The sequence below is a fragment of the Bombina bombina genome, chromosome 3 (assembly GCF_027579735.1).
Source record: "Bombina bombina isolate aBomBom1 chromosome 3, aBomBom1.pri, whole genome shotgun sequence".
NCBI lineage: Eukaryota > Metazoa > Chordata > Amphibia > Anura > Bombinatoridae > Bombina > Bombina bombina.
In genome coordinates this window covers 1,003,306,377-1,003,325,926 of record NC_069501.1, presented here as the reverse complement: position 1 = coordinate 1,003,325,926, position 19,550 = coordinate 1,003,306,377, and the positions used below count along the sequence as shown (strand labels likewise).

At 39.1% G+C, this 19,550-nt stretch overlaps 1 protein-coding gene across 1 annotated transcript in view; it reads left to right on the top strand.

Moving 5' to 3' along the window:
- NEMP1 (nuclear envelope integral membrane protein 1) overlaps positions 1-19,550 on the top strand; it is a 55,800-nt gene that overhangs the window by 9,119 nt on the left and 27,131 nt on the right. The window contains exons 3-6 of the mRNA XM_053704981.1: positions 5,530-5,749; positions 7,990-8,062; positions 11,881-11,974; positions 13,877-13,991. Coding sequence (XP_053560956.1) covers positions 5,530-5,749; positions 7,990-8,062; positions 11,881-11,974; positions 13,877-13,991 — 502 coding nt within the window. The remainder of the gene's footprint in view (positions 1-5,529; positions 5,750-7,989; positions 8,063-11,880; positions 11,975-13,876; positions 13,992-19,550) is intronic.

Here is a 19,550-nt window from a genome sequence, read left to right as displayed (position 1 = left end):
GCAGGAGGCCCCTAGTACATCTAGCGCGCCAATGCTTATTACCATCCAACAATTAACGGCTGTAATGGATAACTCCATAGCAAATATTTTATCCAAAATGCCTACATATCAGAGAAAGCGCGATTGCTCTGTTTTAAACACTGAAGAGCAGGGCGCTGATGATAATTGTTCTGTCATACCCTCACACCAATCTGAAGTGGCCATGAGGGAGGTTTTGTCAGATGGGGAAATTTCAGATTCAGGAAAAATTTCTCAACAAGCTGAACCTGATGTTGTGACATTTAAATTTAAATTAGAACATCTCCGCGCACTGCTTAAGGAGGCGTTATCTACTCTGGATGATTGTGACAACTTGGTCATTCCAGAGAAATTATGCAAGATGGACAAGTTCCTAGAGGTTCCGGTGCACCCCGACGCTTTTCCTATACCCAAGCGGGTGGCGGACATAGTGAATAAGGAGTGGGATAAGCCCGGCATACCTTTTTGTTTCCCCCCCCTATATTTAAGAAATTATTTCCTATGGTCGACCCCAGAAAGGACTTATGGCAGACAGTCCCTAAGGTCGAGGGGGCAGTTTCTACTCTAAACAAACGCACTACTATTCCTATCGAGGATAGTTGTGCTTTCAAAGATCCTATGGATAAAAAATTGGAGGGTTTGCTTAAAAAGATTTTTGTACAGCAAGGTTACCTTCTACAACCCATTTCGTGCATTGTTCCTGTCACTACAGCAGCGTGGTTCTGGTTCGAGGAACTAGAAAACTCGCTTAGTAGAGAGACTCCATATGAGGAGGTTATGGACAGAGTTCACGCACTTAAGTTGGCTAACTCTTTTATTTTAGATGCCGCTTTGCAATTAGCTAGATTAGCGGCGAAAAATTCAGGGTTTGCAATCGTGGCGCGCAGAGCGCTTTGGCTAAAGTCTTGGTCAGCGGATGTGTCATCCAAGACAAAATTGCTTAACATCCCTTTCAAAGGTAAAACTCTATTTGGACCAGAATTGAAAGAGATTATTTCAGACATCACTGGGGGAAAGGGCCACGCCCTTCCACAAGATAGGCCTTTCAAGGCCAAGAATAAGTCTAATTTTCGTTCCTTTCGCAATTTCAGGAACGGACCGGCCTCTAATTCTGCATCCTCTAAGCAAGAGGGTAATGCCTCACAACCCAAACCAGCCTGGAAACCGATGCAAGGCTGGAACAAGGGTAAGCAGGCCAAGAAGCCTGCTGCTGCTAACAAAACAGCATGAAGGAGTAGCCCCCGATCCGGGACCGGATCTAGTAGGGTGCAGACTCTGTCTCTTTGCTCAGGCTTGGGCAAGAGATGTTCAGGATCCCTGGGCGCTAGAAATAGTTTCTCAGGGTTATCTCCTGGAATTCAGGGAACTACCCCCAAGGGGAAGGTTCCACATATCTCACTTATCCTCAAACCAAATAAAGAGACAGGCGTTCTTACATTGTGTAGAAGACCTGTTAAAGATGGGAGTGATACACCCAGTTCCAATAAAGGAACAGGGAATGGGATTTTATTCCAATCTGTTCGTAGTTCCCAAAAAAGAGGGAACTTTCAGACCAATTTTGGATTTGAAGATCCTAAACAAATTTCTCAGGGTACCATAGTTCAAGATGGAAACCATTCGAATGATTCTACCCACTATCCAGGAAGGTCAATTTATGACTACCGTGGATCTAAAGGATGCGTACCTACATATTCCTATCCACAAAGAACATCATCAGTTCCTAAGGTTCGCCTTTCTGGACAAACATTACCAGTTTGTGGCCCTCCCATTCGGGTTAGCCACTGCTCCAAGGATTTTCACAAAGGTACTAGGTTCCCTTCTAGCGGTTCTAAGACCGAGGGGAATTGCAGTAGTACCTTACTTGGACGACATTCTAATACAAGCGTCGTCCCTATCAAAGGCAAAGGCTCATACAGACATCGTTCTGGCCTTTCTCAGATCACACGGATGGAAGGTGAACATAGAAAAGAGTTCTCTGTCTCCGTCAACAAGAGTTCCCTTCTTGGGAACAATAATAGATTCCTTAGAAATTAGGATTTTTCTGACAGAGGTCAGAAAGTCAAAACTTCTAAGCACTTGTCAAGTTCTTCATTCTGTTCCACGTCCTTCCATAGTGCAGTGCATGGAAGTAGTAGGGTTGATGGTTGCAGCAATGGACATAGTTCCTTTTGCACAAATTCATCTAAGACCATTACAACTGTGCATGCTCAAACAGTGGAATGGGGACTATACAGACTTGTCTCCAATGATTCAAGTAGATCAGAAGACCAGAGATTCACTCCGTTGGTGGCTGACCCTGGACCATCTGTCCCAGGGAATGAGCTTCCGCAGACCAGAGTGGGTCATTGTCACGACCGACGCCAGTCTAGTGGGCTGGGGCGCTGTCTGGGAATCCCTGAAAGCTCAGGGAATCCCTGAAAGCTCAGGGTCTATGGTCTTGGGAAGAGTCTCTTCTCCCGATAAACATTCTGGAACTGGGAGCGATATTCAATGCTCTCAGGGCTTGGCCTCAACTAGCAAAGGCCAGATTCATAAGGTTCCAATCAGAAGATATATCTGTTGGTGTGAATCCAAAGGATTCCCATGGAATAAAAATTCCTAAGATTCTCTCCTTTCTACAAGAAGGTTTGGAGAAAGGATTATCTGCAAGTTCTCTAAAGGGACAGATCTCTGCTTTATCTGTCTTACTACACAAAAGACTGGCAGCTGTGCCAGATGTTCAAGCATTTGTTCAGGCTCTGGTTAGGATCAAGCCTGTTTACAGACCTTTGACTCCTCCCTGGAGTCTAAATCTAGTTCTTTCAGTTCTTCAAGGGGTTCCGTTTGAACCTTTACATGCCATAGATATTAAGTTACTATCTTGGAAAGTTTTGTTTTTGGTTGCAATTTCTTCTGCTAGAAGAGTTTCAGAGTTATCTGCTCTGCAGTGTTCTCCGCCCTATCTGGTGTTCCATGAAGATAAGGTGGTTTTGCGTACTAAGCCTGGTTTTCTTCCAAAGGTTGTTTCTAACAAAAATATTAACCAGGAGATAGTTGTACCTTCTTTATGTCCGAATCCAGTTTCAAAGAAGGAACGTTTGTTACACAATTTGGACGTAGTCCGTGCTCTAAAATTCTATTTAGAGGCTACAAAAGATTTCAGACAAACATCTTCTTTGTTTGTCGTTTATTCTGGTAAAAGGAGAGGTCAAAAAGCGACTTCTACCTCTCTTTCCTTTTGGCTTAAAAGCATCATCCGATTGGCTTATGAGACTGCCGGACGGCAGCCTCCTGAAAGAATCACAGCTCACTCCACTAGGGCTGTGGCTTCCACATGGGCCTTCAAGAACGAGGCTTCTGTTGACCAGATATGTAAGGCAGCGACTTGGTCTTCACTGCACACTTTTGCCAAATTTTACAAATTTGATACTTTTGCTTCTTCGGAGGCTATTTTTGGGAGAAAGGTTTTGCAAGCCGTGGTGCCTTCCGTAACCTCATTTGCTCCCTCCCTTCATCCGTGTCCTAAAGCTTTGGTATTGGTTCCCACAAGTAAGGATGAGGCCGTGGACCAGACACACCAATGTTGGAGAAAACAGAATTTATGCTTACCTGATAAATTAATTTCTCCAACGGTGTGTCCGGTCCACGGCCCGCCCTGGTTTTTTAATCAGGTCTGATGAATTATTTTCTCTAACTACAGTCACCACGGTACCATATGGTTTCTCCTATATATTTCCTCCTGTCCGTCGGTCGAATGACTGGGGTGGGCGGAGCCTAGGAGGGACTATATGGCTAGCTTTGCTGGGACTCTTTGCCATTTCCTGTTGGGGAAGAGATATCCCACAAGTAAGGATGACGCCGTGGACCGGACACACCGTTGGAGAAAGTAATTTATCAGGTAAGCATAAATTCTGTTTTTACCTCTGTAATTATCTTGTATCTAAGTTTCTGCTGACTGCCCCCTTATTTTCAGTTCTTTTGACAGACTTGCATTTTAGCCGATCAGTGCTCACTCCTAGATCACTTCACGTGCATGAGCTCAATGTTATCTATATGAAACACATGAACTAATGCCCTCTAGTGGTCAAAATGCATTCAGATTAAAGGCATTCTTCAAGGTCTAAGAAATTAGCATATGAACCTTCTAGAATTAGCTTTCAACTAAGAATACCAAGAGCAAAATTGGTGATAAAAGTAAATTGGGAAGTTGTTTAAAATTACATGCCCTATTTAAATCATGTTTTTTTTTTTTTTTTTGTTTTTTTTTTTGGACTTGACTGTCCTTTTAAATCTTGATGCATGGCCTAGTGTTTGCTGAGAATTCCACTGCAGATGTAAAAATTTTTTTGTTATTTAAACTGTTAGCACATCCATTACCAAACCTCCCAGCAATGCCATATACTTTATCAAATGGCACAAGAGTACCTGGATTTTGTTAACCATATCCGATCACATTGATTATCTGTGATGGAATCTAATAAAAACAGGACACAGTTACGAACTGTTATGTGAGAGAGAGGACACTGATTTTGCCCTCCTCCCCCCACACACACGTACACACAAAATGTGTTACATTGTATTAAAGATATGTAAATTCCAATGCTCGAGTGTTTACCCCAAATAAAATCAGAAGAATAATAGCCAAGTCATGAAAAATACCAAATTTGCTTTCCTGTATGGACTAATGTGTACTAAACTCCAATCCTTTTTAAACAATTACCACATGCTATTTTTTTGCACCCCATCTGGTGCTCCTTGTTGGCCTGCACCACCTGCTGCAAATAGACTTTCCCCTAACCTCTCCTCCTTTAAACGTTCCCTAAAGACCTTTTTGTTCAGGGAAGCTTATCATCCGACTCATTAACAAATGAACTTCACTAACCCAACAGTTGCCCTCATCTATCTCCTCACTAATATAATTCTCACCTTTGCAGTCCCCACCTCCTGTTTCCCATCCTCCTACCCATCTAGATTGTAAGTTCCCACGGGAATAGGGCCCTCAATATTTGTCTGTAAAATGTTGTCTTTTATTGTATTGTTTCTCCATTGTACTTTTATCCTTGTACCCATGGGCAGCACTGCGGGATCTGTTGGTGCTTTATAAATAAAGAATAATGATAGCAAGCCTTAAAGAAAGGCAGTACCAGTAACCATAATGCTTTACCTACCATCTTTTAGGCTGGACTGTGTGTGCCCGCCACTCTGCATACAGCGCAGGTATCTAGTTTGTATACAGAGCAGCAAGAATAGTATCAGGTATTTGTAGAGCGCCAACAGATTCCACAGCACTAAGAACATGCTATGTTAGTTTAGGCCTATTTGTAGAGTTGAAAAACAATTTTATTTGTCACCTCTTGTTCTAAAAATATTTAAGAACTAAAAGCGCCTTTTACTGTATAAAGAAAACAAAAACTATCTTGTGCTTCAGTTTTACTCTTAGGGAGGACAGTGTTTTTTTTATTACTATATCAATACTACATCTAGATTTCCACAGTTAAGCATCATCTTCTCATTTTTGTATATTTAATGCAGATCCGGGTAAACAGCAGCAAAATGATTCGAGTGACCCAAGTGGAAAACAAAGAAAAGTTGAAGGAAATGGAGAGCTTCAATATTGTTGATTTTTTTTCTTCATTCCTAAAGGAAAAATTAAATGACACCTTCATTTCTGTGGACCTTTATAGTAATGAAACCTGTATCAGGATTCATGTAATTGAGGCAGACACGAAGTACAATGTGTCCTTTTTCAGGGGTGAGTTTGGGTATACAACTACTTTTTTTGCTCTACAATAACTTCATCCAAAGCTCTGTTAAGTGAACCAATGTTATCATGTATTGTTAAAGGGACAGTATACACCAATTTTTATATAACTGCATGTAATAGACACTACTATAAATAATAATATGCACAGATACTGATATAAAAATCCAGAATAAAACTGTTTAAAAACTTACTTAGAAGCTTCCAGTTTAGCTCTGTTTTAAAAGGTTACTGAACATCCACTATCAGAATAATATCAGAGACACTCCCCTCCTTTGCATATGCAAAGACCCTTTACACAAACAGTAGCAAGCTGGAGTAGGTATATGTCGGTATTCTCTTAAAACTTTGAGGCTTGGTTAGGAGTCTGAAAATCAGAGTAATGTTATTTAAAAATAAGCAAAACTATCCATTTGAGGAAAAAAAACAAAAAACTTTATGGGCTATATAAATAGATCTACAAAACATTTATGCAAAGAAAAAAAACAAGTGTATAATGTCCCTTTTGTTGAAGATTACATTTATGTATATAAAGGACCCAAAGACATTAACCAGCCAATGATCCAATCAGCAGCGCTAGTTGCACATCTTAGATGTGCTGTTTCCAGTGCTCCGCGGGTCCTGAGGGGCACTTCTACTATGTCTTTAACCCCTTTGTATTATAGGGTCAATAATGCTCTAACAAATAAAAGCTTTTAATTTATTTTACAAGATTCAATGAGTCCACGGATTTCATCCTTATTTGTGGGATATCGCCTCCTGGTCAGCAGGAGGAGGCAAAGAGCACCACAGCAGAGCTGTATATATAGCTCCTCCCTTCCCTCCCACTCCAGTCATTCTCTTTGCCTGTGTTAGTGATAGGAAGAGGCAGAGTGAGGTGTTATAGATTCTCCAATCCTCCTTGGAGTTTGAATTTAGTTCTTAATGTTCTTCAAGGGGTTCCGTTTGAACCTATGCATTCCATAGATATTAAGTTGTTATCTTGGAAAGTTTTATTTTGGTTGCTATTTCTTCTGTTCGCAGAGTTTCTGAGCTTTTGGCATTTCAATGTGATTCTCCTTATCTTATTTTTCATTCTGATAAGGTGGTGTTACGTACCAAACTTGGTTTTCTTCCTAAGGTTGTTTCTAATAAAAATTTTAATCAGGACCTTGTTACATACTTTGGACGTGGTCTGTGCTTTAAAGTTTTACTTACAGGCCACTAAGGATTTTCGTCAATCATCTTCCCTGTTTATTGTGTTTTCTGGGAAGCGTAAGGGTCAGAAAGCTACGGCTACATTCCTTTCATTTTGACTGAAGAGTATCATCCGTTTTGCATATGAGACTGCTGGACAGCAGCCTCTTAAACGAATTACGGTTCATTCCACTAGGGCTGTGGCTTCCTCATGGGCATTCAAAAATGATGCTTCTGTTGAACAGATTTGCAAAGCTGTAACATGGTCGCCTTTTCAGAATTTTACAAATTCGATCCTTTTGCCTTGTCTGAGGCTGTTTTTGGGAGGAAAGTTCTTCAAGCAGTGGTGCCTTCCGTTTGGGTTCCCTGTCTTGTCCCTCCCGCTTCATCCGTGTCCTATAGATTTGGTATTGTATCCCACAAGTAAGGATGAAATCCGTGGACTCATCGTATCTTGTAAAAGAAAGGGAAATTTATTATTTTTCTTTTACGATACGATGAGTCCACGGCCCACCCTGTTTTTATGAGACAGGTCTTTATTTTTGTTAAACTTCAGTCACCTCTGCACCTTGGCTTTTCCTTTCTCTTCCTAACTTCGGTCGAATGACTGGAGTGGGAGGGAAGGGAGGAGCTATATATACATCTCTGCTGTGGTGCTCTTTGCCTCCTCCTGCTGACCAGGAGGCGATATCCCACAAGTAAGGATGAAATCCGTGGACTCATCGTATCGTAAAAGAAACAAATTTATCAGGTAAGAATAAATTTCCCTTTTTGGCTTATTATGGCCCTTTAATAATAGGAACTCCATTAGAACTTATACTAATCTTTTTTTGATGTTGTGTTGCCCTATCCCATTTTTATATAATATTTTCTGCATGTAATAAATGTGGAGTTTTTATAACTTGTGTTTTTTCTTTTGCAAAGCCTTTGTTTCATGAAAGAGCCCATTTTTTGTTTTACGGCTATAAAGTCAGATGTGATATAACCAGATTTTCTAATCAACCACCAGCTGGAGCTGTTTTACCAAATAACACTGCCTTTTTTTTTCCCTACAGGTTTTGATCCAAAACTCTTTCTGGTTTTCCTAATTGGGCTGCTACTTTTTTTTTATGGCGACTCTCTTAGCAGGTGAGTTCTGCACATTTTCATTGCTTCTGGGGCTAAGATTATCTGATTGGGGCAGGAATTTGCATAATTGGGTGCAGCTAAATGTGTCATTTTTTTAAACCGTTGGAATGTTTTTTATTCCATTGACATGTTAACCACAGCTGCATTTTACATTATTAATTACATTTTCTATTATGTTACATAACTTGTATTTTAACTAAAATGATTATAGACCAAGTTAACTTTATGTTGAAATATATTTTGTATTTAGATTTTTATAATACAGCATGTATATAGACACACAAACATATCTCAGCTGTATAGCATTTTTTTGTGCTTTAGAAACCACATAATATTTAGACCAAGTTAAAGAGACATTAAACAGTCTGTTTCATTGTATTGATATCAAATGCACTAAGCAGTGCGTTATACTTAACCCCTTAATGACAACTGACGTACCAGGTACGTCATGCATTAACTAACAGTTAATGACAATAGACGTACCTGGTACGTCAGTTGTCTAAGAGAGTGCTGGAAGCGATCGCAATCGCTTCCAGCAGCTCTCAGGGTATTGCAGTGATGCCTCCATATGGAGGCATCCTGCAATATCTTTTCAGAAGACTCCGATGCAGAGAGAGCCACTCTGTGGCCCTCTCTGCACCGGTAGCGATGGTGCCGGTTCGTTGGTGGGTGGGAGCATATCAGGGAGGCGGGTGGGCGGCCCATCGCTACCCGGCATCCGGTTCCTGTAAGTGCTATGTGCACGCCGGGTGCCGGGAGCGTGCGGGGGCGCGCGCGCGCCCGATTACATGGCCACTGACACCAATGAGAAAGGAAGAGGTATGAAAAATAAATAAATATATAAGGATCTGGGAGGGGGAGGGGGTTGGGGTATTGTGGGGGGCTGCTACACTACAGAAAACATTAAAAATGGCCAAAAAAGTGCAAAAAAAACACTTGTTTTTGGGGCAAATTGGGTACTGGCAGACAGCTGCCAGTACCCAAGATGGCGGCAATTAGGTAGGGGAGAGGGTTAGAGAGCTGGGGGGGGGGGGATCATGGAGGTTGGGGCTAAGGCAGGGGTCCATCACAGCTAAAACATTTTAATTTTTTTTATTAAAAATAAGAAAAACTCCTTTTATTTAGTACTGGCAGACTTTCTGCCAGTACTTAAGATGGCGGGGACAATTGTGGGGTGGGGGAGGGAAGAGAACTGTTTGGGAGGGATCAGGGGGTGGGATGTGTCAGGTGGGAGGCTGATCTCTACCCTAAAGCTAAAATTAACCCTGCAAGCTCCCTACAACCTACCTAATTAACCCCTTCACTGCTGGGCATAATTTACGTGTGGTGCGCAGCAGCATTTAGTGGCCTTCTAATTACCAAAAAGCAATGCCAAAGCCATATAAGTCTGCTATTTCTGAACAAAGGGGATCCCAAAGAAGCATTTACAACCATTTGTACCTTAATTGCACAAGCTGTTTGTAAATAATTTCAGTGGGAAACCTAAAGTTTGTGACAAAATTTGTGAAAAAGTGAACTTTTTTTTTTATTTGATGACATTTGGCGGTGAAATGGTGGCATGAAATATACCAAAATGGGCCTAGATCAATACTTTGGGTTGTCTTCTAAAAAAAAATATATACATGTCAAGCGATATTCAGGTATTCCTGACAGATATCAGGGTTCCAATGTAACTAGCGCTAATTTTGAAAAAAAGTTGTTTGGAAATAGCAAAGTGCTACTTGTATTTATGGCCCTATAACTTGCAAAAAAAGTAAAGAACATGTAAACATTGGGTATTTCTAAACTCAGGACAAAATTTAGAAACTATTTAGCATAGGTGTTTTTTGGTGATTGTAGATGTGTAACAGATTTTGGGGGTCAAAGTTAGAAAAAGTGTGTTTTTTTTTCAATTTTTTCCTCATATTTTATATTTTTTTTTATAGGAAATTATAAGATATGATGAAAATAATGGTATCCTTAGAAAGTCCATTTAATGGCGAGAAAAACGGTATATAATATGTGTGGGTACAGTAAATGAGTAAGAGGGAAATTACAGCTAAACACAAACACCGCAGAAATGTAAAAATAGCCATTGTCATTAAGGGTAAGAAAATTGAAAAATGGTCCGGTCATTAAGGGGTTAAAGGGACACTGCACCCAATTTTTTTTCTTTCATGATTCAGATGGAGCATGCAATTTTAAGCAACTTTCTAATTTACTCCTTATATCAATTTTTCTTTGTTCTCTTGCTATCTTTATTTAAAATAGAAGGCATCTAAGAGTTTTTTTTCTTTTTGGTTCAGTACTCTGTATAGCACTTTTTTTATTGGTGGGTGAATTTATCAACCAATCAGCAAGAACAACCCAGGTTGTTCACCAAAAATGGGCCGGCATCTAAACTTACATTCTTGCATTTCAAATAAAGATACCAAGAGAATGAAGAAAAATTGATAATAGGAGTAAATTAGAAAGTTGCTTAAAATGTCATGCTCTATCTGAATCACAATAGAAAACATTTGGGTTCAGTGTCCCTTTAATAGATATCATTGCAATGTGAATTTTACCTTTTTATTACTTTAACTTCATTAGTTTTCTTTACTTCCTGTCACAGCCCTGCAAGGAGGCGGGGCCTCTGCAGAAGGCAGTTTAGCAGTTAGTCTTTTGAAGTTTTGCCAGGAGACACCGCTCTGCTTGCTGCAATTTGTTTATTGCCCATGTTCAGTAAAGGACCTTTGCGGCAGAAATCCCATGACTGTAATGGTGGCAACCATATCTAGCTGTGGGCAGGGCTGCACTGAGAAGTTCTTATTTAGAAAGAAAGCAAATAAGTTGTTTGCTGTTTATTATACACTCTGTTTCTTTTTTTATGTTTACTTTCTTTTAATGTTTCTTTTTACAAAAGGAGCACTGTTAAATACCCCTTAACTTTAAAGGGACAGTTTACCCCAAATTTTCTCCCCTTTAATTTTTTTCACAATTATCTATTATCTTCTGGAGTGTTTTTTTTAAATTGTTTACGAATAGCTCCTTTGCCTTCATATCGACTTTTTAATTAGGTTTTTTGCCAAGGCTGTTGACAAACTAAGTAAACCCAACCAGCAGAAGAAATTACTCTCCAAGTGGGAGGTAGGAGAGATAAAGTAATAAAATGTGAATTTTCCATTGTTCTCTCCAAGTATTTGTCTTTGGTTTACAGGGAGATATAAACTAAGGAAGAATGTGTGTGTGTACACGAAGTAAAACAATAATGAGATCTGATTTTACCTGCAAGGTCAGCCCATTTTAATTTCAAAGCACAAAACCTGCACTTTTATATACACAAACTTGAAATGCAATTTATCACACATTATACTCTGCAGCTGGTATAACAAGTCATTGGAAACAGAGTAAAAGAAATACTATTTTACAGTATACTATCGCTTTAAGGTCTAACCTTTTTTATTTTTATGAGGATAAAGAAAATATATCTGAAAGATAATTGATTCTGTTTTAGTAGATAATCTTGGAAAGTTTACCAAGATTGTCACTATAATTGAGTTTCACATGTAAGGCAAACCTCCACTGGTCAAGGGTTACAAGTGGGAGTGTTAGCCAGTATTCAGAAAGGTTGCATATATATTGCTTGCATGTTGAAAAGGGCAATACTGTTCCTTTAACAATTACAAAAACAAAGGTCTTTAATACATTGGGCTAGATTACAAGTGGAGCAGTATTTGGTGCTCCAACTCGCGTGTAAACACCGCTAGACGTCATTTTTTTGCGCACAGGTTAGCGCGTATATTGCAAGTTGAAAGTAATTTTTTATATATCATTTTTTTTTTTTTTTTTATTCACAGAAGCCAACTCTTTTTCTACAGCACTGGCATGAGCGTGGGAATGGTAGCGTCAATGCTGATACTTGTGTTTATTCTCTCCAAGTTGTTGCCAAGGGTAACTTTTATTAAAACATTATAATGCTTTTGCAACTAGATTTGCTTCTACTTCCCTAATGTAATTGTAATTAGTGTATTGTGTGAATTAAAGGATCATAAAAGTGCATGCTGTCATTAGTTAGCGCATGTAATGTTTGCATTTGAGACACTAGATAACTGTGTCTAACCTCTACACATTGGTTAAACGCCTAAGTAAAGCCTCAAGCAGGACATAAGTCAGCCTTGCATATCTTCAGAGGGAATAAATACGTAGATAAACACATAGCTGTGTAGGGTGACTAATAAAACATATGCTCTTATGAAGTAAAGCCTCAAGCAGGACATAAGTCAGCCTTGCATATCTTCAGAGGGAATAAATACGTAGATAAACACATAGCTGTGTAGGGTGACTAATAAAACATATGCTCTTATGAAGTAAAGCCTCAAGCAGGACATAAGTCAGCCTTGCATATCTTCAGAGGGAATAAATACGTAGATAAACACATAGCTGTGTAGGGTGACTAATAAAACATTATATGCTCTTATGAAGTAAAGCATGTCATATTTTTGGATGACAAATATTTACAATTCAACTACTTATAACATTGTTACTTTATGAATAAAATAAAAAATCAAAGCAATGCTGTAAATAGGCAGTCATAACAGAAATTCCTTATATTTTTTTATTGGCTCATGTACTTTACTCTTTATCTCCTTTGCTTGCTCTGACGTGTATAATATTCATTGTGTTTTATATATAATAGGTAGAAATAATCACTTATTCTAAATGTTCCATAGAAGTCCACTATTTTTAAAGTGAATGTCAATTTTGATGCTAAAGTGCCCGGTTTTTAAAAATTCGATTAAAAATAGGGGCACTTTAATTCATCAAAATTTACATTTCACTCCTGTTGAGAAAAAAACTTACCTTTTAATCTTCACAGCAGCTCCAGCTTCCTCCGCCCGTTGCAAAGCATCTTCCTGGGTCTAAAATGAGGAATCCGGTTTCCTCCAATCAAGGCATTAAATCAGACACTGCTTCCCCCGGGGGGGAAGCTGTGATTGGAGGATGACCTATCCATCATTTCTGACGTCAGAAATGGCTTGCAACGACCGGAGGAAGCTGGAGCTGCTGTGAAGATTAAAAGGTACGTTTTTTTTTCTCAACAGGAGTGAAATGTAAATTTTGATGAATTAAAGTCCCCCTGTTTTTAATCAAATTTTTAAAAACCGGGGACTTTAACATCAAAATTGACATTCACTTTAAAGAATTCAGGCCTTACTGAGTCTCTTCTCTTAAAGAAGCATTAAACTGAATCATTTCCTCATTCATGTGAAAGAACAGCAATTATGCATATTAAAAATATATTTACATGTTATGCTTTAAAGCTGTTCAATTATGTTGATACCCAGAGATTAATCTTTTATGGTCTCGCTCAGTACAGCAAAGTAATTTTTAAAGCAACAAATACTATAATACATTTTAACCCCTTAATGACCACAATGTACCCTGTATGTCACTGGTCGTTAAGGGTTTTTTTCAGGACATAATAGCATAAGTCTAGCAAGAACACGCTATTAATGCCCTCCCTCCAGCAGGCTTTGTGGAATAGAGCAGTCTCAAAGCTGGTGGCAAGACCGCGCTATAAAACAATCAAGTCCCAAAAAAAGGCCAACGACATACAGGGTACGTCGCTGGTCCTTAAGGGGTTAATATACCCAATATGATTTTAAAGAAATAAAAGAAAATAATCTAAAATGGCTTTGGCGCTCTTTTTAATAACATTTGCAATTCTTCCTGTCAAATCTATTTTCCACAAACTGTCATTGTTCATTATTGTTATTTATAGTGTTTATTTTGTACATAAGATGTCTAATAATTTTACCATTTTTCATTCATTTATTTTTTATACTTGTGTAGAAAAGTCCCTTTTACGTGTTGTTGTTTGGAGGTTGGTCTTTTTCGCTATATGTAATCCAGCTGGTATTGAAAAACTTCCAGGAAATCTGCAGTGAATACTGGCAGTATGTATTAGGTATGTGGTCACTATCATGTGTGCGGGTATAACCTGTTCTATACCTGGCCAACTGATTGTGTGTTTAATTTTCTGTATACGTATGACTAGTTCTGGAGACTGTATTTCATGAAGAATATAAAAAAGGCTATATACTATTTATAGCAGGGCTTCTACATTTTTGTAGATAATCTGAAAAATGCAAAACCTTTTGAATTGGTCAGTTAAAATGTATAATCAATTAAAACACATTTGGTCTTAAAATAACCTCCAAGGAAAGAATTTGAGCAGAGAATGGAGAGGTGATACGATTGAAACCCTCAAGAGGTTTGTTAAAGCTTATGATGAAAATATTTGCACAAAAATAACACAAGAACATGGGGTCCTGATCTTAAAGGTAGCAGGTTCAGGAGTAACTTACAAGAGCACTTCACTTTTACACAAAGGGTGGTTTATTCATGGAATAGACTTCCAATAAAGGTGGTTTAGGCAAATATTGTTAGGGAATTCAAGAATGCTTGGTATAAGCTGTCCTAAGAGCACTTTTTCTCTGACGTGGTCCAGACGTGCACACTATTCACTTAGGTATCTGTTCAACAAAGAATACCACGAGAAAAAAACCAAATTGGGTAATAGAAGTATTTATTTTTTTTAAATTGTGTTCTCTGTCTTAATCCTTTTAAGAAATGCCGACTTTCATGTATTTGCCTCATAAAAGGCAATTTAAATTTAATTGTGCCAGATGCATTCACATTAATCTTGCAGTCAGTGACCTGCCAAATACTTTCCTGAGTATTTTTATTGCCTTTTCTAAGGTGTCTAATTTATTTTGCTGTCTCTTAACACTTTAAAATAACCTAAAAAAATAATTATTCCAATTTACTTCTATTATTTTATTTTGCTGAAATGTTTATCTAGATAAGCTCAGGAGCAGCAAAGATCCTAGGTTCTAGCTGCTGATTGGTGACTGCATATATATACCGATTGTCATTGGCTCACCCATGTGTTCAGTTAGAAACCAGTAGTGAATTACTGCTTCTTAAACCAATTTATACCAAAAGAACAAAGCAAATTTGATAATTAAAGTAAACTGGAAAGTTGTTTAAAATGTTATGTTCTATCCAAATCATGAAAGAAACATTTTGGGGTTTCTTGTCCCTTTAAAGGGACAGGAAATCCCCAAATTTTATGATTTGGATAGAACATATAATTTTAAACAACATCTCAATTTACTTATATTATCAAATTTGCTGTATCTTGTTATCCTTTGCTGAAGGAACAGCATTGCACTACTGGCAGCTAGATGAACACATCTATTTAACCAATCACCAGAGACAAATATGTACAGCAGCTAGCTCCCGCTAGTGTAAGATATATGCGTATTCTTTTTCAAGCAGGGATACAGAGAAAGCACTTTTGAAAATAGAAGTTAATTTTAAAAGGGTCTTAAAAGTACATGCGCTCTCTGCAAGTTTTATTTTAACTTTCCTATCCAGGGATTGTTACTATTAGAAAGAAGTAAACTACCACATTTCTGGCAAAATGTGTCTAGCCATTCAGAAATTATAAGCAATTGCAAATATCCTTTTCTCTTGTTAAGTGTATCCAGTCCACGGATCATCCATTACTTATGGAATATATTCTCCTTCCCAACAGGAAGTTGCAAGAGTCCACCCACAGCAAAGCTGCTATATAGCTCCTCCCCTAACTGCCATACTCAGTCATTCTCTTGCAAGCCTCAACATAGATAGGTCGTGAGAGTCTGTGGTTTTTTATACTTAGTTTATTCTTCAATCAAAAGTTTGTTATTTTTAAATGGCACCGGAGTGTGCTGTTTATCTCAGGCAGTATTTGGAAGAAGAATCTGCCTGCGTTTTTCTATGATTTTAGCAGACGTAACTAAGATCCATTTGCTGTTCTCACACATTCTGAGGAGTGAGGTACTTCAGAGGGGGAATGGCGTGCAGTTTTTCCTGCAGATAAGGTATGTGCAGTAAAATATTTTTCTAGGAATGGAATTGACTAAGAAAATACTGCTGATACCGAAGTAATGTAAGTAAAGCCTTAAATGCAGCGATAGCGACTGGTATCAGGCTTATTAATAGAGATACATACTCTTATAAAAATGTGTTTTAAAACGTTTGCTGGCATGTTTAATCGTTTTTTAACGTACATTGGTGATAACACTGTAATGTTGGTATAGCCTTAAATGCAGTAAAAGCGACTGGTATCAGGCTTATTAATAGAGATACATACTCTTGTAAAAATGTGTTTTAAAACTTTGCTGGCATGTTTAATCGTTTTTTAACATATGTTTGGTGATAAAACTTATTGGGGCCTAAGTTTTTTCCACATGGCTGGCTTAAATTTTGCATAGAAACAGTTAACTGAAGCTTCCCACTGTTGTAATATGAGTGGGAAGGGCCTAATTTAGCGCTTTTTTGCGCAGTTAAAATTACAAAATGAATCATCCAGATTCCCTCAGCAGTCCCATGAATACTACAGGACATTTCTAAAGGGCTAAAAAGACTTCCAAAATCGTTTATAGGGAAGGTAATCCACAGCTCTGCTGTGGCAGTTTGTTGTGTCTGTTTTTAAAAACGTCTGTCGTTTGTTTTTTTATCTGTTTTTTGCATTAAGGGGTTAATCATCCATTTGCAAGTGGGTGCAATGCTCTGTTACCTTATTACATGTACTGTAAAATTTTTGTTTGTTTTACTGCCTTTTTTCACTGTTTTTCAAATTTTGACAAAATTTGTTTCTCTTAAAGGCACAGTAACGTTTTATATATTTGCTTGTTAACTTGATTTAAAGTGTTTTCCAAGCTTACTAGTCTCATTATTAGTCTGTTCTAACATGTCTGACATAGAGGAAGCTCTGTGTTCATTATGTTTTAAAGCCATGGTGGAACCCCATCTTAGAATGTGTACTAGATGTACTGATTTCATGTTTAACAATAAAGATCCTTTGTTGTCTTTAAAAAGATTATCACCAGAGGATTCTGTCGTGGGGGTAGTTATGCCGACTAACTCTCCCCACGTGTCAGACCTTTTGACTCCCGCTTTAGGGACTCACGCTCAAATGGCGCCAAGTACATCAAGGGCACCCATAGCGTTTATTTTACCAGGGGGATTCTGTCGAGGGGAAAGTTATGCCGACTAACTCTCCCCACGTGTCAGACCCTTCGACTCCCGCTTCAGGGACTCACGCTCAAATGGCGCCAAGTACATCAAGGGCGTCCATAGCTTTTATTTTACAAGACATGGCAAAGGTGGTGAATAATACTCTGGCAGCAGTATTAGTCAGACTACCTGAAATTAAAGGAAAGCAGATAGCTCTGGGGGTAGATACAGAGCATACAGACGCTTTTAAGAACCATGTATGATACTACCTCACAATATGCTTAGTCTGTGGGTGATTTTTTTTTTTTACTCAGGGAAGATGATTTAACCTGATTCTGAAATTTCTACATTTAAAATTTATGCTTGAGAACCTCCACTTGTTGCTCAGGGAGGCTTTGGCTGCCCTGAATGAATGTGTACAATCGCAGTCTAAATTGTGTAGACTGGATAAATAATATGCAGTGCCGGTGTGTACTGATGTTTTTCCAATACCTAAAGAGGTTTATTAAAAAAAATAATCTTTTAATAAGGAATGGGATAGACCAGGTGTGCCGTTCTCTTCCCCTCCTATTTTTTAGAAGAATGTTTTCTAATAGTTACGACCACACGGGACTTCTGGCAGACAGTTCCTAAGGTGGAGAGAAGAGTTTCTACTCTAGCTTGGCGTACCACTACCTCTGGGGAGGACAGTTGTGCTTTTTAGATCCAATGGATAAAAAATGTTTATTCAACAGGGTTTTATCCTGCAGCCCTTTGCATACATTGCTTCTGTCACTGCTGCTGCGGCGTTCTGGGTTGAGTCTCTTGATGAGGCTTTACAGTTAGCGACTCCATTGGATGAATATATTTGACAAGCTTATGCTAGCCAATTCCTTTGTTTTCTGATGCCTTTGTTCATTTGACTAGACTAACGGCTAAGAATTCAGTTTTTTACTGTACTGGCGCACAGAGCGCTATGGCTTATATCATGGTCAGCTGTCGTGACTTTAATAAATAAGCTACTTAACTTCCCTTCAAGGGGCAGACCCTATTCGGGCCTGGTTTGAAGGAGATTATTGCTTATATCACTGGAGGAAAAGGTCATGCCCTTCCTCAGGATAGGTCCAAATCAAGGGCCAAGAAAGGTCTAATTTTCGTGCCTTTTAAAACTTCAGGGCAGGTGTGGCATCCACTTCCTCTAAGGCAAAACAAGAGGGAATTTTTGCTCAGTCCAAGGCGGTCTGGAGACAATCGGACCTGGAACAAAGATAAGCAGGCCAAGGAGCCTGCTGCTGCCTCTAAGGCAGCATGAAGGAACGGACCCCTATCCGGTAACGGATCCTATAGGGGGCAGATTTTCATTCTTCGCCCAGGCGTGGGCAAGAGATGCCCAGGATCCCTAGGCATTGGAATTTATATCCCAGAGATATCTTCTGGATTTTCAAAGATTCCCCCCCAAAAAAGGGGAGATTTCGCCTTTCCAATTATCTGCAAACCAGATAAAGGAGGCATTCTTACATTGTGTACGAGATCGATCCAGTTCCAAGAGAGGAACAGGGACAGAGTTTTTACTCAAATCTGTTTGTGGTTCCCAAGGAGAGGGAACCTTCAGACCTATTTTGGATCTAAAGATCTTAAACAAATTCCTCGGAATTCCGTCTTTTAAGATGGAAACTATTCGTACCATCTTAACTATGATCCAGGAGAGTCAATAGAGGACTACAATGGATTTGAAGGATGTTTATCCTCACATTGTGATGCATAAAGATCACCATCGTTTTTCAGGTTTGCCTTTCTAGACAGGCATTACCAGTTTGTAGCTCTTTCCGTTGGGATATCTACAGCCCCAAGAATCTTTATGGAGGTTCTGGGGTCACTTTGGCGGTCCTTAGGCCGCGGGGCATAGAAGTGGCCCCTTATTTAGACGACATCCTGATACAGGCGTCAAACATCCAAATTGCCAAGTCTCATACGGACGTAGTACTGGCATTTCTGAGATCACATGGGTGGAAAGTGAACAAGGAAAGAGTTCTCTATCCCCAATCTCAAGGGTTTCCCTCTTAGGGACTCTGATAGATTCTGTAGAAATGAAAATTTACCTGACGGAGTCCAGGTTGTCAAAGTTTCTAAATTTCTGCCGTGTTTTTCATTCCATCCGCGCCCTTCGGTGGCTCAGTACATGAATGAAATCGGCTTAATGGTAGCGGCAAGGGACATAGTACCGTTTGCACGTCTACATTTCAGACCGCTGCAACTATGCATGCTCAGTCAGAGGAACGGGGATTACACAGGTTTGTCCCCCTGTTAAACCTGGACCAAGAGACCAGAGATTCTCTGGTGACTATGTCGGGTCCATCTGTCCAAGGGTATGACCTTCCGCAGGTCAGATGGGACAATTGTTACAATAGATGCCAGCCTTTTAGGTTGGGATGCAGTCTGGAACTCCCTGAAGGCTCAGGGATAGTGAACTTAGGAGGAG